At 42.2% G+C, this 26,031-nt stretch overlaps 1 protein-coding gene across 1 annotated transcript in view; it reads left to right on the top strand.

The window, feature by feature from the left end:
* The first annotated feature begins 6,401 nt into the window (after positions 1 to 6,401).
* idh2 (isocitrate dehydrogenase (NADP(+)) 2) overlaps positions 6,402 to 26,031 on the top strand; it is a 29,558-nt gene continuing 9,928 nt past the window's right edge. The window contains exons 1-3 of the mRNA XM_072564777.1: positions 6,402 to 6,571; positions 11,378 to 11,469; positions 18,216 to 18,381. Of these exons, the coding sequence (XP_072420878.1) occupies positions 6,457 to 6,571; positions 11,378 to 11,469; positions 18,216 to 18,381 (373 nt within the window). The 5' untranslated portion in view covers positions 6,402 to 6,456. The remainder of the gene's footprint in view (positions 6,572 to 11,377; positions 11,470 to 18,215; positions 18,382 to 26,031) is intronic.

The following is a 26,031-nucleotide window of genomic DNA, read 5'->3' as shown; positions in this document are numbered from 1 at the left end:
TATGGCAGTGGTTCGGAGTCTCTCCATTGAGGGCAGTCAGTTGCTGGCAAACCTCTACACCCAGGTGGCGACCTGCCACATTCGTACCCTGCATTGATACCTTTACGTCGAGCCTCCTTCCAGATGGTGTGACCTGGTGATGAATTTTTCCACTGGGCGCCCACTCTCCGTTACGGCACACAACCTCTGTTCATAAACCACGAGAGTCTTCAAGTCTCCCTTAGGACGCTGTCTGTCTTTTACTAGAATACAATGTCTGGAACATGGTCAACTCACGTTCCACCATCAGGAGGAGCATCAGGGAGCCACTGGTCAGGAATCCACACCTCCACCATCGCGGGTTCGTGTCGTGGAAAAGAGAAGTAACCAGATTTGAGGTCATGCTGGTTGCCGGAGCACTGGGCTGGATGTTGTCTCAGGAGTTGGCAAACAGAGTGGCGGGAATGCCCAGCCCGTGGGCAATGCCAACCTTCACCTGACAAGAAATCCAATTTGATGGTGGAGACTCAGTCTCCCTGTTTGTTCAGAATTCCATATTAGCCCTCGGTTCCAAAATCTCCTTCAGATACCTGTGCCCCACAAACCAAGGTGCCCACTAGAAATGTCCTCATGTCCTTGCAGGAGAGTTTCCTGTACCAGCCGCTAGTGCTGCTGCTGCACACCATGTATTTTACCCACTTGACCACAGCCTAGACATGTCTTAGCATTCCATTCTACCACCAGGCAGTGGGGTTCTCCAGTAGAGGGCACTCTATACAGGGGTCCTCCTGCTTCCCATTGGGAACCTGGGATAGATGGTCTTGCATAAAACATTCCTGTGCAATCATCAATCATGATGGTTCAGGTACTCCAGCCCAACTGTTTACTTTGCATTGCTGTGGAGCCTGTGGTCTGTGTATTTATTGGCTGTGGGAGAACACAATCCCTTGTTAGTTATTTTAAGATTTTATTCCTTAAGTTTGTATGTCAGCCCCACACCTTTGGGCACCCAGTCGGGAGGAGGGCAGGAAAATCAGAGGACCCCCCTCATGGGTTTGTTGTTGGGCCTGCGTGAGTAAACCATCAGCTGGAGAGAGCAGTGGAAGTCATAATTTCCAAATGTCTGTTCCCTTTTCCACAGTGATCCATGCCTGGGATTCCTTGGAGAGGGTGTATGCGGCGTCCACCAAAAACATGCCTTTAGGGATTGGTGGTCCGCACAGGGAATGGTAACTCCATTGACGATATTCCCTTGTGTTAAAACAAAGACTGGAATGTTTAGCTCGTCAATGTTAAGCTGTGTGTTTGCAACACCCAAATAATATTGCTCCTGGGACAACATTTGTGGGAGTATTTTCTATACTTTACCACTATCCTGGCTCTATTAAGGCCCTAGCCTCTTTTACTGATGGAAAATGTTCCTTTCTTAACATTGAATCCCTACAGTGTGGGAACAGGCCCTTCGAAGAGTAACCACCTAGACTCATTCCCCTGACTAATGCAGCTAACCTGCATATAGGCAATTTAGCATGGCTAATCCACTTTACCTGTATATCTTTGGACAATGAGAGGAAACTGGAACACCCGGATTAAACCCTCATAGACATGGCGAGAACGTGTATAACTCCATAGAGACAGTCGCCGGAGGCTGGAATCGAACCCAAGTCCCTCGCGCTTGGAAGTATCAGTGTTAACCACTGAGCTACCATGCCACTTTATCACCCTCACAATTCCTTTCAAAGTCTCGAAAACCTCAATCAAACCTATAACCTTGACCGACTCTTGTCCTCTGAAATGATCTGGCATTGTACTTGAGACTTTGCCGAAAGCAATTAAAGGTGCCTTTACTAGTGACGCCCACATCTTTGAACATTCATAAAAAGTTACGGAACTACTCCTCCATATCTCACTTTGTAATAAGACAGGACTTCATGTGGGGTAAAGTAACCGTGTTCCCCTCTCCCAATTACTTAGTTGCATTGTGCAGTCCTTTTTTTCCCAAGCAAGATTATGTGGTGCACATTGATTTGTTTGGATCGTTCTGTCAGTTCCCTGAACAATAGGAATTAACTGCCGTTATATTTAACAAACGCCTGCCTTTTCGGTTGCTAGGTCACTTGTTTTATTTTAGTACCGCCCCTCTGTTGTGCTGCTGTAAATGCGCAATGTCAGTCCAGTGAAGCACACACAATACAATCGAGGGCGAAATGATATACTTCAACTTTGCCTTCACCTGATTGTCCTGATTTTGTTAATTCCTCTTTAGAATTCCATCTGAACCTACTGGTTGAAAGATTACTGCAATTACTGAATGAGACATTTTCAGACTACCTGCAGATTAGCTCACGTCATTAGAAATGTGACCCAGGTTTCCGTTTAGGAATTACGTTCCCCTGACTATAAACAATGAACTTTGCCCTGGATCCACTACGTTTTCCAGCCTGAAAATAATTAGATCGGGATTCAAGGTTAAACAAGCAATGTTGGCAAGGTTAAACAAGAAATGGGGATCGTTTTGGGGTGCAAGAGTTTTTTAACGAGCATTTTTCCAGCTAAAGAAAGGATAAGGGAGATAGAGAAATGGGCCTTTCTCCTTTCCTACCCCTTCCCGTTTAATGAATTACCTCCCCTCACCCTCTTCCCTCCCCCCCCTTAAAGGAGTGGGAACATTCAAGGTGACTCAGGGCGTCACGGTGCAGGTACCACTAAAATGTCGTAATCAGGTGTAAAAAAGACAAGAGGGCTATTGGAGTGTTATTGTAAAAATATACTTCATTCATAAAAATCTTTATGTGCATAAATGTACTTAGGTGTAAAATAGAACCTGCTTAATTAAGAAATGCTTTTGGGTTTGTTGTAACTAAGGAGAAAGTTAAATTCAATGTTTTTTTCCCTCTCTGAATGTAGACTGTACAGATTTGCACTGGCTGAGTAATTAGTGTTAGCTTTTTTATTTCAAAAATTTACTTTATTCATTAAAATGTCTTTATATCCATAGTCACTGAAGCAGTTAAAGGCATTTCTTACTTCTACAAGACTATATTTACATAATTTTGAGGCACTGGGAGAGTCCGATGGGGAGCCATTCAATCATTTAACTTCAGCTGAAAAGTCAGTCTTCCCCCACTGTGCCTTTGTGGCAGCTGCCCCAAACTTTAGTGCATCCTTCAGCACATAGTACTGGACCTAGGAATCTGCCAGTCTGCAACATTCAGTCAGGATCAATTCCTTGCTCTGGAAGATCAACGTGTTTTGGGCACACCCGAGGAGCGTCTTTCACCAAGTTGATGATCCTCCAGGTGCTGACAATGTTTGTCTTGGTCTGCATCCTGGGGAACAAACTGTTGAGCGCGGAGTTTGGTGCCAGCTTTAGCTCAGTAGTTACTTTGACTTCTGCATCATGGAGCTGCTCAGGATGAATCTCAACAAAAGAAATTGCATCTTTCTCCAGACTCCCTTTCCAAAGACCCATTCCAGCAGGAGGTGTGTGATAGTCTCTATCCCTGTGCAGGTACTTTGAGGGTAATGTGTGATGGAGCAGCGTGCTTGGGTGTAGAGTGTTAGCCATTATAAGTGACAAAGAAGGTTGATGATGCCAGAGCAGTGGGTGTTGTCTGTATGGACTTCAAACAAGGCATTTGACAAGGTTCTGCAAGGTAGCCTGACTAGCGAGCTTAGATCACATGGAATACGGGAGAGCTAGGCATTTGGAAGCAAAATTGGCTCAAAGATAGGAGACAGTGGGTAGTGATGGAAGGTTGTTTTTTGGACTGGAGGCCTGTGACCAAGGGTGCTACAAGGATAGGTGTTGGGTCCACTGCTTTTTGTCATTTATATAAATGCTTTGAATGTGAATATGGGAGGTATGGTTAGTCAGTTTGTAGATGATACCAAAATTGGTGGTTAGTGGACAGTGAAGAGATGATCTCAGACTACAATGGGACCTTGATCAGATAGGCTGATGGGCTGAGGAGTGGCAGATGGAGTTTAGTTTAGATAAATGCGAGGTGTTGCATTTTGGTTAGGTAAATCAAGGCGGGACTGATATATTAATGGGAGAGTCCCAGGGATTGTTGCCGAACATAGTTCCTGGAAAGTGAAGTCGCAGGTAGACAGGGTAGTGAAGAAGGCATTTGGTACACTTGTCTTTATTGGTTAGTGCATTGAGTTTAGCAGTTGGGATGTCATGTTATGGCTATACAGGACATTGACTAGACCATTTTTGGAATATTGCATTTAACTCTGGTCACCCTGGTATGGAAAAATGTTGTTAAACTTGAAAGGATTCAGAAAAGATTTACAAGGATGTTGTTAGGTTTGGAGGATTTGAGCTATAGGGAGAAGCTGAATAGGCTGGGGCTATTTTCCCTGGAGCATTTATAAAATCATAAGGGGCATGGATAGGGTGAAAAACCATGGTCTTTTCCCAGGGTAGGGAAGTCTAGAAATAGTGAGCATAGGTTTAATGTGAGAGGGGGAAAAATTTGAGAGGCCTGAGGGGCAACTTTTTTATGCAGAGGGTGAAGAGTGTATGGAATGAGCTGCCAAAGGCAGTGGTAAAGGCTGGTACAATGACAACATTTAAAAAGCTTCTGGATGGGTACATAATTAGGAAAGGTTTAGAGGGATATGGGTCAAATGCTGGCAAATCTGGTCTCCTTTCTGTTGGAAGGATGTTGTGAAACTTGAAATGGTTCGGAAAAGATTTTCAAGGATGTTGCCAGAATTGGAAGATTTGAGCTATAGTGAGAGGCTTGAATTGGCTGGGGCTGTTTTCCCTGGAGTGTCAGAGGTTGAGGGGTAGGGATAGGATAAATGGATAATGCCTTTTCCCTGGGGTGGGGGAGTCCAGAAATAGAGGGCATTGGTTTAGGGTGAGAGGGGAAAGATATAAAGGGACCTAAGGGGCAGCTTTTTCGTGCAGAGCATGGTGCGTGTATGGAATGAGCTAGGCAAAAGTGAGTACTGTAGATGCTGGAGATTAAAGTCAAGAGTGTGGTGCTGGAAAAGCACAGCATGTGAGGAGCAGGAAAATCGATGTTTCAGGCAAAAGCCCTTCATCAGGAATGGGCTGCCAGAGGAACTCATGGAGACTGGTACAATTACAGCATTTAAAAGGCATCTGGATGGGTATATGAATAGGAAGGGTTTAGAGGGATATGGGCCATGTGCTGGCAAATAGGACTAGATTAGGTTATTCTAACTGGTCAGCATGAACAAGTTGGATTGAAGGATCTGTTTTCATAATGTACATTTCTATGACTCTAAATGGGACTAGCTTAATTTAGGATATCTGGTTGGCAAGGTTGGACTGTTTCTGAGCTGCACAACTCAGTGGCTAAATTGTAAAGCAGAAACATTGGTACAGCCATACTCTGCCCTGGTGAGACTGCATCTGAAATAATCTGTTCAGTTACAGGCATTGCATCTTATGAAAGATAAACTAACGTTGCAAGGACTGCGACACACAGTCAACATGGTCCAAAGGTTAGATTTTGAGGATAAAACTATACAAACCAGGATTGTGTTCCCTGAAATATGGAAGGTTATGGATTTGACTGAGGTTTTCAAAATTTTAAAAGGAATTGATAGGGTGATAAAGTTTTCCAACAGTGAGGGACTCTAGGTCCTTGATGAGTAGCAACGTACAGAAAATACTCCCACAAACATCAATAAATAGTTGCACAATTAATCATTTTAAACAAAAAGAATTAAAATCTGATATGGATTTTTTTAAATGCAAGAATTGGGTAAATGGAATTAGGTTATAGGTCAGCTATGTCAATTTGATGTTAAATAGGATCTGAGGAAGGGTCACTCAACCCTAAACATTAATTTTGATTTCTCTCCACAGATGCTGCCAGAACTGCTGATCTTTTTCAGCAATTTATATTTTTGTATCATCTAAAGGTCTGTAGTTCTATTTTCTTTCCTTCCTGTCCTAAATAATGGGGTTACATTTGCTTTCTTCCAATCCACAGGAACTATTGTAGGAATGTGAAGACTTTTGGAAGAACTTGATTGATTTATTTATTGCCACTTGTACGGAAGTACACTGAAAAGCTTTGTTTACCAGTAGTACAGGCAGATCATAGTAAGCAAGGATGTCCAGATCAGAGAGACTTAGACAGAGGCATACATGTTACATTACTCTGGGCATGCACAAGGCGAGAGGGTCTATTCATCAGTCTAATAATGAGCCAGCAACGCATTCGACATTCTGCCTCTTTGAGAACGATGTGGGTCATGAAGTGACTTTGCAAGGAGCAGTTCCATCCATGTGCCCAGTGCTGCTCTGGCTGAACAGGAGATACACAGGGAGTGGATACATGGTGGCAGGTCGCGTGCGTGCACGTACACGCTGTCGGAGGGGGGGTGCGTCTGACGTCAGACGCATCTGCCGGCCGGCTCTATATAAGGGAGAGCGCGAGCGGGCGGCGGGATCTAGACCGGAGTGAGCACGATCCCCCCTGAGTGATGGCGGCAGTGGTGGGTTACCTCCGAGTGTGGAGCCGGCTCCGTCTGGGAGCCGCTAGGAACCCCGCGGCCTTGGCCCCGGCCTTTGGCCAGGCATCAGCGCAGCGACGCCACTGTGAGTCTCTCCTTCCTATTTCCCCTCTCCCTCCCCCCGGGGGGGGGGGGAAGGAGGGGGTGGGGGCCGGCGGTTAGTGAGGTGCCCCTCAGACCCACACACAGACCAGGCCGCAGCACTGCCGGAAATTTCACCCCCCGCGGGGGGGAGTGGGGTTAACTTCACCCCCCGCGGGGGGGAGTGGGGTTAACTTCACCCCCCGCGGGGGGGAGTGGGGTTAACTTCACCCCCCGCGGGGGGGGAGTGGGGTTAATTTCACCCCCCGCGGGGGGGGAGTGGGGTTAATTTCCCCCCCCCCTCCCCCGGGGGGTGAATGGGGTTAACTTCACCCCCCCCCCCCCCCCCGGGGGGTGAATGGGGTTAACTTTACCTCCGCGGGGGGGGGGGGTTGAGGTGATGGTGGTTAAAGGGAGGTCAGCTCAAGGTCACTGAGTTCTGTCTCTTCCCCCCCCCCCCCCCGCTACTCTTCTTACCCCCCTCCCCTACAGCCCCCTCCTTTTCATCTCCTTCCCTCTTCCCCTCCCTTCCTCTTATCCTTTGTCCCTTCCCCTGCTCTCTCCCGTTCTTTTTTCCCATTTTTTTTCATTCTTAATTCTTCTCTTTTACCCTCACCGTCTTCCTCCTTCACCTCCCCATCAGTCCTCCTCCACAGAATGCAATTAAACAGCGTCTTCTTCTTTATCCCCTTATTTTACTCTTTCTTTTCCCCGTATGTCTGTCTCTCTCTCTCAAAAAGGTGGTTGGCCCCTCTGTTCTGATTTTCTTCCTTCCTTCCCTCCCTGTTTCATCCATTCCAGCCCCCTCCTTCCTCCCCACTGTTCATTGACGTGGCCTGCTCACCAAGAGTGCTCCACTGTGTTTAGCACCCCCAGGCTTGCCTGTCTTTCACATGGCCTCTTAATGTGAATTAGTTTGGATTTCACTAGCACAGTGGTTGCAGAAGGGAGCAGGATATTTTCTGTGTAGCGGTAGCCTAATCTCTTTTGCATCTTTTCTTTTGTAAAGAGCTAAAATTGGCTCCTGTCTGAGACTTGACCAGTATTTCAAGTGTTAAACTAGTGTGACCTCAATAAAGCACTTGTGAATGCATGTGTGGTTTGCATTCAATGTCAGACTGGTTGGTTTCGGAGTGGATTCGGGAGAAAGTTCCTTTCAAATTTCGCTGCCATTGAAACAATGTACTGTGAATGGACACTACAGATTAAATTTCAGAATATATAACCTGATTCCTGAAATGGAATCAAACAGTTGAACGTGGTGATCTTCTGAGGCCGTATCTAAATTGTCTTTGTTTAAAATCACTTGCTGCTATATGTATGGTGCTGTGCATTAATTATATTTGATGGGGGTGTTCATTTTATTAAAATAACGAATCTGAAATTATCCTGAGTCAACTGTTAGTTGGCACAGTGGTTTTAAATCTTCCTGCTGTAGGCTAGGTTTCTATTTTAAAATTGTTGGGCAGTGATAATTCTACACCCAAGTGTGGATTACATATTAAATGGTGGCCTAGCAGTATTGCTGCATTCTGCATAGAATTGTGTTCTTTTAACCAATAATTTGCATTTGTGCTACTTTTTTTGTGTTAAAAGTTGGGAACTGAACTGATAAAACTATTTTCAGAGAAGGAGGCTTGCAGTGCTAACAATCTAAAGCACTGATTTGTTTATGTTTGGAGGGTGGGGGTGAATGAAACTGGACCAATGTGATTCTTGAATTAACTCTGTACACTCTCTGGTTTTAGCTGCTTTAGGACAGTAAATATTTGCATTCTGCAGTCTCTATTTGTGGAAAGCAATATAGAAAAATGATGAGAAAATTGGATGCATATATAGGTGCAAATCATTCAAAGTAGCAAATATTCCTGCAGTACTCATCTCAATGATCATTGTTTCATGCAGAATCAATTCATCTATTCCGCTTTTGCTCTGCCATTCAGTTAGCTCTTAATTGATCTGAATGGCAACTATTAGATTTTGCCCTATTCTATTTTCTGCCATACCCTTTCCTAATCAAAATTTATTCTCTCAATTAAAATTGAAATGATAATGCATCCACAGTATTTTCAGACCAGATTCATGCCCATCTTTGGGGGGTGGGGGTGTGATGGCAGTACAACTATACTTTGTTGTGTTGCACTTTTTGTTTGAGCTTGCTGTTACTCTAGATCATGTTGCATTACCCCATTACTGTCAGTTGTTTTCTTATCTAATCGTTTTTCATTTAACTGTCCTTCAATGGGATTGAACTGCTGAAGGGCATTCAAAGTTTCAAAGGTCAAAAGGACGAATAGACCTCTGAGGAGACGATAAAATTTCACATGCCTACTCATGTATATGATTTGAAATTCTAATGGTTAGTTAAAGGTTTTGTAATAAATCTTTGCATTCTGCAGCAAAATATTGATCCTCGGTGTCTAAATACACTGACACCAGGTTTCATCTTTGGGTAACAGCATTGAGGAAATCTTTGGTTAAATTTGCAACCTTGTTATAACTTAGCAATTCAATTAATCTTACAAAAAAGGAATACTTACAACTAATTGTGGTATGATGATTCGTAGTGTTACTTCACTCAATTGCATTGCAAGATGGTATTTCAAATGGAACTTGGCACAGTGGTTAGCACTACTGCCTCACAGCGCCAGAGACCTGGGTTCAATTCCTGCCTCAGGCGACTGACTGTGTGGAGTTTGCACATTCTCCCAGTGTCTGCGTGGGTTTCCTCCGGGTGCTCTGGTTTCGTCCCACAGTCCAAAGATGTGCAGGCCAGGTGAATTGGCCATGCTAAATTGCCCGTAGTGTTAGGTAAGGGGTAGATGTAGGGGTATGGGTGGGTTGCGCTTCGGCGGGGCGGTGTGGACTTGTTGGGCCGAAGGGCCTGTTTCCACACTGTAAATAATCTAATCTAATCTAATTCTCCTGCACACCCCTGTGACTTCACATGTAGATAGAGTGCAGAAAGTTGAACTGTTAAGTTTGGTCTATGCACTTCACTTTACTAATACTGCATGTTCTCTAGTATCCAGTCTGGATCTGTGAAACCAGTAAAGTGGATTATAGGAGATAAGATAAAACTGACAATGGTATTTAATAAGTTCCATTGTATCGGTGTTCTTCCAGCATGTGTTCAGGATAGTGACCTAATTGACCTAAGTTCTTTAATGTTACATCTGCTGAAAAGATCCCTGCAATTCTATAGGGGCTGTTATAGGCATTCAACCCCAAGAGTCTCTGCTGGTTGATTAAATTGTGACTGATTTTTGCCTTGCACCTCCTTGCCTTGGTTTGTAATCCTTCATTCTTTCCTGAAGCAACTGAGTCTGCATTGAAATTTTTACAACCTGGCCTCTGAAGGAGCGTTCCAGATATCCACTATACGTGGCTTGCAGCAGTACTTCTTGACATTATCCCTGAATGGCCTAATTCTAATGGCAGTTAGGCATTCGTCATTTCCAAAGTACTGTGCTCTCATCTGAGAAGGTGGATAATTTCATGCTGATTGAAAATGTTCCTCCATAGCAGAGGGAATCATTGTATTAGCATCTGCAGTGCAGCAAGTCGATTTAGCATAAGTCTGATTTTTTTTGCAAACACAGACGTAAAATAGCCTTCAATTAAGTTTTACATTCTAAACACTTGCAGTTTCTGTTTTACATCTAGAGAATTAATGTAGAATTCTGAGGACCCAGAATTGGCTCTGTTCCAAAAATAGTCATGTGTTTACTGAGTAAATTGCTCAAGGTTCATGATAACCTTGAGCCTGCTGCAAGGTTTAATTTCTGTCTAAATATTGAAGAAGCTCTGCTACACTCTCACTTGTAAATGGCATTTTAAACATTGCATAAATTGGTTTATTTTGAAGTTGGAATGCCCATAATAGCAAGGTCACTCATCTTTACTGACGATGGAGGGCAGAAATAATCAAATGAAAAAGAAGCCGTTTGCAGTTTGTGGTCCCTACAGGGTGCACCTGGTATTGTTCAGTGACCTCTAATGGCAGAAGTACAGTACTGTAGAAATGATCAGTGACAAAACTGAACATGTGCTACGTGTTGGACTGTTAAGATTTCATGTCCCCGACCCCAAAGAAATTGTGTGGTGCACATTTACTAGTGTTTTTAAGTAATTTCAAGTTGAATCAGTAGCATTTATATTGAGCAGTCTTTAATTCAGTTGTCCAATGATGCATTTTTAGGTGCTTAAGTTTTTTAAAAAAGCTTGAGTGCCATTGCTACGGTTGGAAGTGCAAGAGCCTATTTTTTTTTAACTTTTATACTTTTGAAGATTTTGGACAATATTTCAAAAATGCTTGCACTGTATACTTTCTTCGCTCATTAAAGCGAAAGATTTTGGTGCCTCGGCCATACAAAATGGGGTCCTTGATTAAGTTGGGCTATTGCAATATGGATAGTATGCTAGTACTGTACTCTAGGGCCAAATTGTACTTGAGCTAATATGGTGTCCTACGTATTTCTGTTTTACTTAAATTGCCTCATTGTTAAGTGAGAAATCACTGATTTCTTCAAATGTACTTGGTGCTTTCTGCAGATAAAATTGCACTGGTTTTTAAGACTGTTCAAAGTTACATTAATATGCATGTTTCACTGTAACTGTTGTACCTCATTTATTGTTAGTCATTAAACCTTTTAAATATTTAACTCGGACAAGTTGCATATGAACTGAAATATTGAGCAGTCTTTTGAACCACAATTTTGAAACCAATCTGAGATAAGCTCTTTTAATAGGTAGCCTTGGGTTTTAAGTAAATTATTGGATTGTGATTAAGCTGCTTTCATCTGAATAGATGCAGACAAGCGCATTAAAGTGGCTAACCCTGTGGTCGAAATGGATGGTGATGAGATGACCCGCATCATCTGGGCTTTTATCAAAGAAAAGGTAGGATCTATTGCTTAGTGTTTTTAAAATGGCCATCTTTAGTCACTATTAAAGTAGTTTTAGATGGGAAGAGCTTTTGAATTTTCTGAAGATTTGAACTGCTTCATCGATAACCCTCCATCATAAGGCCAGTGTGGATGGTTGCTAATGATTAAGTAAGATTCAGCACTATTCACAGCTTCTCAGATGTTGAAGCAGCCCATGTTTAAGTGTAACCAAACATAGGCTTGGCTTGACTAGTGGTGAGTAACAGTCATTGTCTGGTATTTTCATAGCATGAATATCTCCAAAAAGAGGCAATTTGATTACCACACCTTGTCATTAACTGAAGTTATCCCTGAATTCCCTACTATCAATTTCCTTGGGGTTACCGTTGACCAGAGCTTCAACTGGACTTGCCATGTAAACACTGGCTACAGGAGCAGCTCAGAGGATAGGAATACTGCGGTGATAGCTCACCACCTGACTCCCCAAAGTTTGTCCACCAGCTATAAAGCACAAGTCAGGAGTATGATGGAATACTCCCCACCTGCCTAGATGGGTGTGGTTCCAATACCACTCAAGCTTGACACCATCCAGGACAAAGCAGCCCGCTTGACTGGCACCACATCCCCAAACATCCATTCTCTCCTCCACCTGCGCAGCAGTATGTACTGTGTACAAGATGCTCTGCAAAAATTCACCAAAGATAATCAGGCAGCGTCTTCCAAACCCCAACCCACAATCACTTCCAACTGGAAGGGTGAAGGTAGCAAATAAAAGGGCACACCATCTGCAAGTTCTCTGAGCCACTGACAATCCTGACTGACTTGGAAATATAATGCTGTTCCTTCACTGTTGCTTGGCCAGAATCCTGAAATTCCCACCCTAATGGCATTGTGGGTCAACTTCCAGCATGTGGACTGCAGCTACTCCAGAAGGCAGTTCATCACCAGCTCAAGGGCAACTAAGAGCAGGCAATTTAACAATGCTGGCAGGCCAGCGATGCCCATGTCGTCTGAGTGAATAAGAAATAAAGCACTAGCACGTAATCAATGGCATGGTTCATTGTACACTGTTCCTAACAGGTAGGTAAACCGCTACAGAGCGTGTGCAAAACAGCTGACCCTTGGCTGCCGCCTCCCAATGTTTTTGTTGCCATACAGTAAAAGCTTGGTGAATATGTTTCCGGGTTCTGGGTATGTTTGATATTTGGGCAAGAGGAAGTTGTCTTAGAAGGTGTAAAGCATTGAAGGAAATTAAACATGGAATATACGATAAGACCAAGAGTAAGCGGTTCAGTCCCTCAAGCCTGCCCTGTTATTCATATAGTTCATGGCACGTTATCTTTCATTTGTTTTACCTACCACTAATCTCCATCAGCCTCAGTTCTGTGCTTAGCATTTTAAATGATTAAGCTTCTAAAAATTCACCACTGTAGGACTGAATCAATTCCTCTGATCTTGGTTTTAGATAGCAAGCCCTTTGTGTCCACTCTGTCATCACGAGAATGAAAGTCCTCAAAGCCCTGTCACCACCAGATCAAACCTGGTGCACCTCTGTTGTACTCCCTTCCTGAAAAGTATCTCCTTGGAGAGCAAATCCAAAATGGCATACTGTACGCCAGGTGACATCCACCAATGTCTTATATAATTTCAGCAAGAGGTCTTTACTTCTGTCGTCAAGCACCTTGTGATGAAGGCCAGTATACCATTTGACTTCCTAATTGCCACAACTGCATGCTAATTTTCAATGACTGATGAACAAGGGTGCAAAGTTCTTTTGGATATCAACATTTCCCAGCCCCTTCCATTTAAGAAATACCCTACATTTTTATTTTCTGCCAATTGGCTAACTTCACAGCTATTGACATTCTTCGTCATCTGCCATTTCTTGTCAATTCATTCAGCGTATCCAATCAGTTTAAAGCCTATTTGCATCCTGCTGGAATTATTCCTGTTTCAGTTGTCCCAAGTCAGATTTGCTTGAGTCTTCACATCTGAATCACCTGTTGTGAACAGATGTGGTCCAAGCATTGACCCCTGTAGGACCTGGCTAACAGCAGTTTGCCGTCCTGAGAATGCCCTGCTTATTCCTGCTGTTTCGTCTGTTAACTGATTTGAGCTTAGATGATGTCTACTAACAAATGAAGGGGGTTTGCCTGAAACGTCGATTTTCCTGCTCCTCGGCTGCTGCTTGACATGCTGTGCTTTTTCCAGCACCACTCTGATCTAAATAATGAGAGTATTGCATCCACTTCTGGATGATTTTAATGGAGGGTTTGAAACTTGGACAGAAGTGATGAGTGAGCAGTATTTTAGAGTCAGTCATAGATGTACAGCATGGAAACACGCTTCAGTCCAACTTGTCAATGCCAACGCCAACCAGATGTCCGAAATTAATCTAGTCACATTTGTCCCATATTCCTCAACCCTTCCAATTAACTTGCCAGCAATAATTCTGAATTTTTGAAATTTCTCATGGGATTAGGATATTGCTTGTCCCTAGTTGCCCTTGAGAGTGGTGAGCTGTCAGACATACAGCACAGATATAGATCCATACTGAACATAATCCCAAACTAACCTAGTCCCACATGCCTGCTCTTGGCCCATATCCCTTCAAACCATTCATTCATGTACCTATCCAAATATTTTTAAATGTTCTAACTGTGCCTGCATCCATAACTTTGTCAAGAAGTTCATTCTACGTGCAAACCACCCTCTGAATTGCTGCAGTCCATGTGCTGTAGATAGACCCATAATACCATTGGAAGAGAATTCCAAGATTTTGAGTGACAACGAAGGGTCTGAGACACATTTCCAAGTCTGAATGGTGAGTGACTAGGTGGTAACTTGCAGTTGGTATTTTTGCCATGTATCTGCTAACTAGATGGAAGTGGTTGTGGGTTCTTTAGTGAATTTCTGCAGTGTACCTTAGCTGGGTTTTATGGAAGAAGGATGTTTGGTTGGTTTGGCAGGTAAGGATAAGGTGTTGTGATCCAACCATGTTTTCCTGACAGTAGTTAATTCTAATAGTGTGTGTTTTAGAAACTGGTGTAGTAGTGAAGATGTAGATAGGGGCCTCAGCTCTGGGTCACCAAAATATCAAGGTAACAAACTGTTTTATTTTGAGGAGGTGACAGATTCAGATTTGTCACAGGCACTGTCTTTGATCCTGCAGTATTGAATTCAAGGAAATTCAGATTCTAAAGCATCTGTGTAATATACAGGCAGAAAGGTAATGGAAGCAGAGTCAATAGTCCTTTTTAACAGGAACTGGATGAAGCAATGGAGAAATGAAAATTTTTGCTGGGCTGTGGCGAAAGTAGGCAAAGGCATTAAGCTGGTAGCTTCAGCTAAATGACACCTTGTGCAGATGTGAAAACACATACAATAAATGTTGAGGCATTGTTTCAGTGCATCGCAATTAAAATGATTTGAGCATAAACAATGAAACTTTTTCAATTTAAGCATATAATCTCTGCAATTGATCTGTGTCTGCCATAGAACTTGGAAATAGCCCCTTCAGTTGAACCAGTCCATGCTGGCCCCAATGTACTGAGAAGTGGCAGATGGAGTTTAATTCCGATAAATGCAAGGTGCTGCATTTTGGGAAAGCAAATCTTAGCAGGACTTATACACTTAATGGTAAGGTCCTAGGGAGTGTTGCTGAACAAAGAGACCTTGGAGTGCAGGTTCATAGCTCCTTGAAAGTGGGGTCGCAGGTAGATAGGATAGTGAAGAAGGTGTTTGGTATGCTTTTGTTTATTGGTCAGAGTATTGAGTACAGGAGTTGGGAGGTCATGTTGCCGCTGTACAGGACATTGGTTAGGCCACTGTTGGAATATTGCTTGCAATATCTGGTTGGCATGGACCGGTTGGAACGAAGGGTCTGTTTGCATGCTGTACATCTCGATGACTCTGACTCTATAATCCCAAACTAAACTAGTCCCATCTGCCTGCTCATGGCCCATATCCCTCCAAACCTTTCCCATTCACGTACCTATCCAAATGTCTTTTAAATGTTGTAACTGTTCCTACATCAGCCACTTCCTCAGGAAGTTAATTCTATGCACGAATTGCCCTCTTTTAAATAATATTGCCCCTTCTCTTTTTTAAAAAAAAATTCTCTCTCCTCTCTCCTTACAACGTCTTTGGTATTTCAAAGTAATTCCTTGCATTTCAAACACTGCTAAATGTTATTGGTTTTGTAGTACCTGGAATGTCCTGAAGTTGTGAAAGTGTTTTCACTACATTAGTCAACCTTGAAATAAATAGGCTGCACCAGCTGCCTTTAAGGTTGATGTAATACATTAACACCTGGTGTCAACAATTGTGAATACTTCCAAAGCTCCTCCAAAAACTTCACCAATAGTGCTGAATACAAATGAGCTGAAATTGATATTTTAGACACATGAATGTTTCAAGGTACTTTTCAACCAGTATAACCAAAAGCAGATCGAGGTAACAGAACCTGGTCAGAGAGATTTGAGATGTTTTCAAAGTGGAGGGGCTTGGGGAGAAAAGACAGCTGATATTGAGTGTAAATGAGACGTGTACAAGTGGAGGGCTTAGGAAGGGTATCAGTTAAGGAAATTATAGGCGGGGTAGATCCCAGGCCGGGTATAAATTGAGCTGCATAAACACTTGACACAAGTTTTGACAAAGATTAACAATTCAAGGGTGGGCAGTTAAAATAGTCCTCATTCAGAATTTGGATACAGATTAAAGTTTGTAGTGGAACTGATTTGGGCATGTTTTGCAGTGATACGTGGCTGAATAGGTTGCACAAGCTTTAAAACTCAGCCCGGAACACAATATGAAGACTGATATTGTTTAACCAGTGACTGCAGAAAGGGAAATGGAGTTCAGCTGATTCAGGGGCAGCCATAACAATACCTTTATTAAAAGCTGAAGATGTGCATTAGTTAGGTCATGGCTGATCTTGTGGTCTGAATTCCACTTTCCTGGTTACTACTATATCCTTTGACTCTTTCCTTAGTCAAGAGCTTGTGTGAAGGCCATGGGTAGACAAAGGCTGCTTATTTACACACCCATAATTATCTGGGTTTTTGTTAAACTTCGTAAACTTTAGATAAAGTTTGTTTTAACATGCTATCTTGGAATTAAGTTACTGGCAGCACAGATGATGGGCTTGTATTTAAACAGTTTTATTGTAACACTACTTTGGGCAAACAGTTTCAATATGCTATAGTAAGGAAAGATGCAAGGTGCCAGTAATTGGCAGCATGTTACAGTAGCCTCAGTAAAAATGTTAATCTGAAGTTTAGTACTTTTTTATCAAGCATCCCTGGAATAGGGATGCTGTGGTCACCTATTTGACTTTGGTAACTTAATCAAATTGAATAATGATTCGGAGATGCCGGTGTTGGACTGGGGTGTACAAAGTTAAAAATCGCACAACACCAGGTTACAGTCCAACAGGTTTAATTGGAAGCACACTAGCTTTCTGAGCGATGCTCCTTCATCAGGTGATTGCGGAGGGCTCGATCGTAACACAGAATTTATAGCAAAAATTTGCAGTGTGATGTAACTGAAATTATACATTGAAGAATCGATTGTCTGTTAAGCCTTTCATCTGTTAGAATACAGTGATTGTTTCACTTCTTTCATGTGTAAATCACAAAACCCCTTTTTTTAAGTTGCATTCTCGGGTTAGCTGTTAACAATGGTGATAGCTAGACAATATGTTGAAGGTGTTAGCCCCCTGTGTTCTCTGTCTATGACCTGATGTTTAGATTGATTCTAATCTAAAAAGTGAGATAAGAGTTTTACATAAATTCATGCAGTTTTTGAGCTCAGAGTTCTACATGAATGTATGCAGTTTTTGAGCAAAGTGCAATGTAACTCTGCAGGTACAAAAAAATTCACCACACAAAATATATGTGTGCGCGCATGCGCGTCTTTGTCTGTCTGGGGTGTGCGTGTATGGTGCAATGGTGATCACCTGTAATGTGACATAAACCCAAGGTCCTGGTTGAGGCCCTCCCTATGGGTACCGAACTTAGCTATCAGCCTCTGCTCGGCCACTTTCCCCTGCTGCCTGTCCCGAAGACCACCTTGGAGGATGGTCACCCGAAGGTCCGAGGCTGAATGTCCTGGACCACTGAAGTGTTCCCCAACTGGGAGGGAACCCTCTTGTCTGTTGATTGTTGTGTGGTTCCCATTCATCCGTTGTCGTAGCCATTGCTCGGTTTCCCCAATGTACCATGCCTCCGGGCATCCTTGCCTGCAACGTATAAGATAGACAACGTTGGCTGAGTCACATGAGTATCTGCCATGTACAAGGTGGGAGGTGTTCCCACGCGTAATAGTGGTATCTATGTCCACAATCTGACACGTCTTGCAGCGTCCACCGTGACAGGGTTGTATGGAGTTGTCCTGAGAGCCGGGTAGTTTGCTACGAACAATGATCTGTTTGAGGTTTGGCGGTTGTTTAAAGGCAAGTAGCGGAGGTCTGGGGAAGGTCTTGGTGAGGTGCTTATCAATGAGCACCTTTCATGCTTTAGAAAGTGTCCCCAATTCATCAGTAGTGTTATAGAGAATTTGTGTTAATGAAATGTGTGTTATAGTAGAATGACCTGTATTTGATAATCCATTGTCACAGGGCTGACACTGATTTTTAAGGAATGCACGTTGTACTCTAGAGATCATGATTTGTGATTTTTTTTTTAGTTTTAGTCAGGAGGGTTCTTTATTCTAATATCTTCCAAACCTGAATATTGCTGATAGTAAAACCTTTTTCAGCTCATCCTTTCTAACGTTGATGTGGAGATGAAGTATTATGATTTGGGTTTGCCACATCGGGATGCCACTGATGATCAAGTTACTATTGACTCTGCACTCGCAACCCAGAAGTATCACGTTGCAGTCAAGTGTGCCACTATCACTCCAGATGAGGACAGAGTAATAGGTAAATGTTTCCTTTGTCCTTCGTTTTAAGCTGTGTTCATGTGTAAAATCAAAATCACTGCTAAGATTTATTTCAATGCTATACATCTTTATGACAAGCTAAAGGTATTGGTTTGCCTTATGTTGATAATTATAGTTCATTTTATTTCACTACAAATGGGTTTTATAAGGACCATAATGCTGATCTTTTAACTTTATTTCTTTTTTAAAATTTATACTTCAGTTTTTGTACTTGGGTGTCTTTGATGTGGTGGGGTTCGTACCTCTGAAAGATCTTGGACGAGTGCAGATCTAGGTAGACTCTTCAGTTGAGGGAGTCTGCAACTATAAAGGGGTTGTCTTATGAAATGGTGAGCTGCCTTCTGTACTTTTAATAAATGTAAACTCTTACAAGGCACTTTTTCAACAGGAAAGTTCTCCAATTCTTGATCGATATTTATCACTTCCTTTTCAAAACGTGCATTACCCAATTTCTCATTGCTGTAATGTTGCAGATTCCTGAAGTTAGAATTCTGGCCTCACCATCTCCCTCATTGTTTAGGGTCTTTCAAGTTCATTAGCTGCTGTTTTAGTGTGTTGGTGGGTTTGTGGGCAACCATGATGCCAAGGGGTCTGAGTAGTCTGGCAGTCATTTCTGAGATGTCTTTGATGTAGGGGAGAGTGGCTCAGGTTTCTGGATGTGTTTTGTCTGCTTGTTTGGGTTTGGTGACAGACAGTGAGCAAAACTAACGTCATCTACAAAATACCATGCAAGGACTGTAACTAACACTATATTAGACAAACAGGCAGAAAACTAGCCACCAGGATACATGAACACCAACTAGCCACAAAGAGACATGACCCTTTCTCACTAGTATTCTCACATACGGATGAGGAAGGACACCACTTCAACTGGGACAACACATCCATCCTAGGACAAGTCAAACAAAGACACGCACAAGAATTCCTAGAAGCATGGCATTCCAACTGGAACTCTATCAACAAACACATCGAGTTAGACCTCATCTACCACCCTCTGAGAAAAGGAACAGGAAGTGACTTTGCCATAGGAAATAACATCACCAACCCAAAAATTTCAATTGAAAGCAGGAATTTTCAGCATTGCTTTGCATGAGATCCACTGAAGATGTTACCTGGTAAGGTAATGAAACATCTGGAAATGAACCTTTTCAGCTCAGCGAGCAAACTTACATCCACATCAGTAAGTGTAAGACGTTGTGTTCCTGATACAATTTTGTCCAACTACTGTTAAGCAAAACACTTTATTTTTGTACTCCAGTTAAAATATAGACAACATTTTTTAAAAGTCTTAACTGAAACTGTCAAAATCTTAACAAAATAATCGATATATTGACTACTAATTAAGTGTTTTAGTACAGATAGTTCTGCTATAATTTGGTAATTTTGTTCTTGTGCAATCTTGTATTATAAGAAAATTGCGTAATAGCAGCACAATTTAAACTAATGGGACTGGAATCGTATTATCAATAATGCTTTAAAAGTTCACGCTACAGAAACATTGTCCCCTATTTCGCTAATGTGTTATAGCGAATTCACATTAACAAAGCGTGCATTATAGCACAATGATCTGTATCATAATGCACAAACACACACTTGGCGAAGGCAAATTCAGTAAAATAAGTTGTCCAATGAGCAATTCTAGCAGCTGGAAGTGAACTCTGCTTTTAGCTGAAATGGAGAAGAGTTTCCACATCCAGCTTCAAGACACCAGCAACTGCTATTAAAATCTAAAACTAAAAATCCTGGTTTTGTGAGAACTTGACCCCACTCATTCAGTTTGGCTTTGAGCAGACTGTTTGTCACTTCTTCTGTCTCGACCTTCCTTCGTAAAGGACAAAATATACCTGTTAAAGCCATAGTTTCGTCACAACTCCCCCTTAAAATATTGAAAGATAGCCTTTAGTTTTACATTATTAGTACAGTACAATCTATTAACTCTAAGCATGCAAACATTCACTGGTTCCTGATGATGATGGGCTTTTGCCCGAAATGTGGATTTTCTTGCTCCTCCGATGCTGCCTGCCCTGCTGTGCTTTTCCAGCATCACTCTAATCTATTCACTGCTACAGTCTATTTCAGTCTTTTGTTTTCCCCCTCCACTCTCCATCAAACTGACAACAAATTAGCAGTTACCTTCTCTCTTCCTGCCCATGCATGATTTTCAAATTGAATGGCTGATTGAAATGTTCCTGCCAAAAACAATGACTGACCTCCTCGGATGCTGCCTGATCTGCGCATCTTCCAGCATCACACTTTATCAACTCTGTCCAGCTTCTGCAGTCCTCACTATTGCCTAAGTTGAATGACTGCATAATAAGCTCCAATATAGTTTGGAATTTATCAAAACCTAATGGGTTACGATTAGTATAGACAACGGTCTCGGGTGCATTACTGGTAATATAAATGTTGAAATGTTGCAACGCCATCATCAAATGCAAGGTCTCCTTCTCAGTTGTGGAATATTTGATTCAATTTTGTGGAAAAATACCCAATAGATCTTGTCGTCATCTTGCAAGAATACAGCACTGACACCTCTGTCACTCTCCCATAGCTATCTTGAATGGCTTGCGTAACTAGGTGTGGTTAACACAGATTTCAGGCTGTCAAATATCTTCTGAAATTTTCTGCATTTCAAGATAATCAGTGGAGCAACCATGTTGCTAAAATGGAGTGTAAGTTTCTAATAAAGCCACTCAATCCCATGAGTTGTAGTCCTTCCCTCTTTGATGCAATGGGAAACTCCCCAGTGACCTTTTCACATCCTGTGGAGCCAACTGACCATGTTTGATAACATGGCCCAGAAATGTGACTTAGGCTTTTGCAAACTCTCTGTATCACGTCACCAAGCCTGTCTCTTGAAGTCAATCAAACAATTCCAATAAATGCTGCAAATGTTCCTTCAATGTGTGACTGAAGATCACCAGATTTTCGATGTGCACACAATAATCCTGAAATGACTTTATTGGTTAGTCTTTGAAATGTGGCTGGTGATTTTTTTTCTTCATGTCACATGGCATGACTTTAAACTGGTATGGGCGAAAGTGAGGACTGCAGATGCTGGAGATTAGTGCCCAAGTTTAAAGTGGTGCTGGAAATGCACAGCAGGTCAGGCAGCATCCAAGGAGCAGGAAAATCTATGTTTCGGGCAGGAGCCCTTCATCAGGAATGAGGCTGGGACCCTCGGGTGGAGAGATAAGTGGGAGGGAGTGGGGCGAGGGAGAAGGTAGCTGGGAGTGCAGTAGGTGGATGGAGGAAGGCATATAGGTGATAGGTCCAAGAGGAGGGTTCTACGGATAGGTGGGAAGGAAGATTGATGGGTGGGACAGGTCATGAGGATGATGCTGAGCTGGAAGTTTGAAACTAGGGTAAGGTAGGAGGGGAGGGGAAATAAGGAAACTGGTGAAATCCACATTGATGCCCTAGGGTTGAAGGGTTCTGAGGTGGAAGATGAGGCGTTCTTCCTCTAGGTGTCAGGTGGTGAGGGAGTGTTGGTGGAAGCAGCCCAGGACCCGTAAGTCGTCAGCCGAGTGGGAGGAGGGTGTTGAAATGTTCGGCTATGAGGTGGTGGGGTTGATTAGTGTGGGTGTAAGAGATGTTCCCTGAAGTGTTCTGCGAAAAGGCGTCCAGCCTCCCCAATGTAAAGGAGACCGCATCAGGATCAACACATGCAATAAAGGACATTTGTGGAAGTGCAGGTGAAACTTTGGATGTGGAAGGCTCCTTTGGGGCTTTGGATGGAGGTGAGAAGGGAGGTGTGGATGCAGATTTTGCAATTCCTACAGTGGGAGGGGAAGGTACCAGGAGGGTGGGGTGGGGAGTTTGGAATATGGAATAGCATTTTTGCAGGAGGTAGGGTGGGAGGTGTAATCCAGGGAGTCAGTGGGTTTGTAAAAGATGTCTGAGAGTCGGTCGTCGTTGATGGCGAGTTCTAGGAAGGGGACCTCTCTATCTTTCTTTCCCTATCAAAATATCTTTTGACCATATTCACGTGACACTTTTTTTTTCTCTGGCATTTGCCTCAAATAATGCCCCTCACTCAATTTCCTTTTGAGGCCCCTTAAACTTTGTCTTTAAATATTCAGTGACCATGGGGAATAACATTAACACTATCTCCTTTAGCAAAAGTACAAATTTTGTTCACCTGTCTGCTTCCTGTTTCATAACCTGCTGTGCTACTTTCAAATGCTGTCCACCAATTCACCTGCTGTATTTAATCTTTCCCTAAAATTTGGCATAGGACAAATATGTGCTCTCTGAATTCTGTCTCACCAATTTATCTGAAATTAATTTGTGGCTTTCACTTCATGCCCAAAAACTATTTCAAGTGGGTTGAATTTAGTTGATTTGTCAGGTGCATTTCTAACTGCAAAAATTAACATGGCATTCCTTCTATCCCAATCCTCTCTATAGTCTGGACTATAAGCCCTCGAAGTGGTCTTTTTAAAGTTTGATGCCGTTTTAATGCTTTGTGATTCTGGATGGTATGGAGTGAATTTGAATTACAGTACCTTATGCCTAAGCTTTCAAAACTTTCATGAATAACTTTGTAAAATTTTACCTTGATCCAATATGTAGCATTTGTTTTTAAAAAGAACTGAGCAATTTCTCTACAAGCCTTTTTAGCTGTGATAGAATGACCTCTGAAAATTTTGTACACATGCCGATTGTGGTGAAAAATACTGGTTTAGGTAGGGGTCCTACACAATTTTGACCCTTAAAAGATTCCTCAAATGTGGGAATGGGTATTAAGTGTGCTGGTTTTATCACTGCCTAAGATTTTCTAATTACTTGACGTAAATGATAGTTAGCAAAATTCAGCCACGTTTTGTATGCAGTCCAATCAAATGAACATGTTTTTATATTTTGATTTGAATTTTTCTTACTCTCAAATGATCCCCATCTATTAGTAATTCATGTGTTATCCACACATCACCTTTCTGTTACCCACTGGGAATGCAACTTGTTGAATGTCCGTCCCTTTCTCATCTGCTTGAATGTGATGGTCTCCATTTCTCATCAAGGCTTCATTTTTTAAGATGATATTCTGGGATATACTCAGATTCTTCTGTACATATTTTTTGATAACCTTTTTCATCTTTTCATTGTAATTCAGCTAATTTCTCAACAAAAATATCAACTTTGTCCTCCCACCTGTTGGTTTTCCTCAACAGTTTGAGTAAATGTAGTTTCTGGTCATTTAAGTTGTTTCCTTATCTGTATTTTTTGATTTCTCCTAGTTTTAACTGTGGCTTTGATGTTACCACACAGAGGGCAGATCACAGGGTATACCTGCTGTAATACCTCAGTTGCCTGATTTTTTTTTTTCTCTACAGGCTTTTCAACCACAGTGTGCATCACTCCCACCTGTGATCCAGCTACATCATTCCCAAGGATAAACTGTACTCCTGCAACTGAGAATTTCTATATTAATCCAGCCACAGCTTCACTTTTCACAGGACACTTCAACCTTATTTTATTATAATGCAACATTCTTCTTATGAATTCCAAATATTACCACTTTATTCTGCAGTACTCCTTCTGAATTACATATATCTCAGCATCAAAGATTAACTTGCTCCTGTATCTGTTAAAAGCATAACTTCTTTACTCGCTACTGTGTACATGAGTAAGCTTTACCCATGCAAGATCTAGCACTTTCTTCTCAACCAATCCCTGGCCAAGTTGCACTTTGTGCAGCTTTTTAGTTTCCACTGGGCTTTCCTTTTACCACTTCATCAAAACTCATTGGCTTCTCCAGTTTTCCTACATCTGTCCTCCCAATGCTTTTTGTAAACCCCAAATGATTTTGTGTCACCTACTTTACAACAGCAAAAATATCTGAATTATTTTTAACTTCTTTTCCCCCTTGTGAATTTCCAGTTTACCAGGACGCATCACTTTGAATTGTGGAATAATATCAGTGTGTCCTGCTATGAAGACTGCAAAGTATTTTCAAAAAGCTCTTACTGAATTTTGTTTTATGTTACTTGTTATCTTTTGGGGTTTTTTTTTGAGATTAAAATCTGTTTCCTTTTTGTTTAGTACTAATATTTCAGTTTGTTTTTTCCTTCAATTTTGATGGTCTCCTTAACTTCCTTTCCCTATAGTTTATCCCCGTCCTAGAATCTATCTTCCTTCTTCACTAAGAGAAGTCTGTGCTCAGTGAACTTGTTTTTAATGTATATATTGAAACATTTTCACTTTTTTCCATTGGCGCAAACCCAAAAACATTCTGTACAAAAGTACAGAGGAATAGAAAAATATTGTACTGTTACATTACATTAACATGAATAATAGGCAGTTTATTCTTATGATAAGTTAACTCATTTACTTAAACCAAATTAGCACAAACTCAAAATAAAACAACATTAAATTAAATCTCATCCAGTAAGCTTAAATTACACTACATTGTACTACAGTGCATTGCTCCATTTGCCATACCTCCATCAAGGCTCCCATCCACAGATGACCTTGTAGAGGTCTACAAAATCATGAGTGGCTTGGCTAGGATAAATAGACACAGTCTCTTCTCTGGGGTGGGGAGTCCAGAACTAGAGGGCATAGGTTTAGGGTGAGAGTGGAAAGATATAAAAGAGACCTAAGGGGCAACATTTTCACGCAGAGGGTGGTATTTATATGGAATGAGCTGCTAGAGGAAGTGGTGGAGGCTTACATGATTGCAACATTTAAAAGGCATCTGGATGGGTAGATGAATAGGAGGGATTTGATGGATATGGGCTGGGTGCTGGCAGGTGGGACTAGATGGAGTTGGGATATCTGGTTGGCATGGACGAGTAGGACCGAAGGGTCTGTTTCCTTGCTGTACATGTCTATGACTCTGATTATACCCGTATTTACCAGGCCTCTGGTATTTAGAAAAGGCCGCCACGTCTTATAAAGTTACTCTGTTTTGTGGTGCACTATACTTGTCAGGTTGTCCTGAGGGACGGGCTCCATCACAAGTGTGCTCTGTCACAAGTCTGCGCCAACCTGGAGCCGTTTCTGATATCCAATTCATTAGGGTGTTTTTCCTCGCACAATGCGTAGCAATGTTGAATAACCTCTTCCCATGCTCACCCAAAGAGGGAAGATTTGGTAGCCTCAAAAGGAGGGATACCGGATCTTCTCTAACGTCCACTCCCAGGATCCTCTCCAGCTCATTCACTATGCCCCCCCCCAGTATCTGCGGATCGTGTAAAAGGACCAGAGGCAACGTGTAAGGGTGCCAGTACTGTTTGTGTTTTTACTTTTGGGACATTTGGGAAATCCTTTCTTAAACTTTTGCTCACCTCTCTAGTGCCATATGGGCCCTATAGAAGATCTTCAATTGCATAGTTTGTGCCTTATTGCATATTGAAATCTACTTTACATTCCCCCATATATTCTCCCACATTTCTGATGAGATTTCTTCCCCCAACTCCTGATTCCAAATCTCATGGAATCTCTCCATATCCCCCAAGGCATTCCCCCTCTGCAGATGATATAGGGTGCTAACTGAGAGAACACCCCCACACCAGAGCAGCTTTTGTTCTGTATCCGACTTGTAGGGCTGGGCCAAGAGCATGGTCGTCTTCTGTCGGTAATCCCTAATCTGGAAATATTGGAAAAGGTCCCTATTAGGGATTCAGTA

Source organism: Chiloscyllium punctatum, chromosome 48 (assembly GCF_047496795.1).
Source record: "Chiloscyllium punctatum isolate Juve2018m chromosome 48, sChiPun1.3, whole genome shotgun sequence".
In the NCBI taxonomy this organism is placed as follows: Eukaryota; Metazoa; Chordata; class Chondrichthyes; order Orectolobiformes; family Hemiscylliidae; genus Chiloscyllium; species Chiloscyllium punctatum.
The sequence above is the reverse complement of the archived record's forward strand: the minus strand, read 5'-3'. Positions and strand labels throughout refer to the sequence as shown.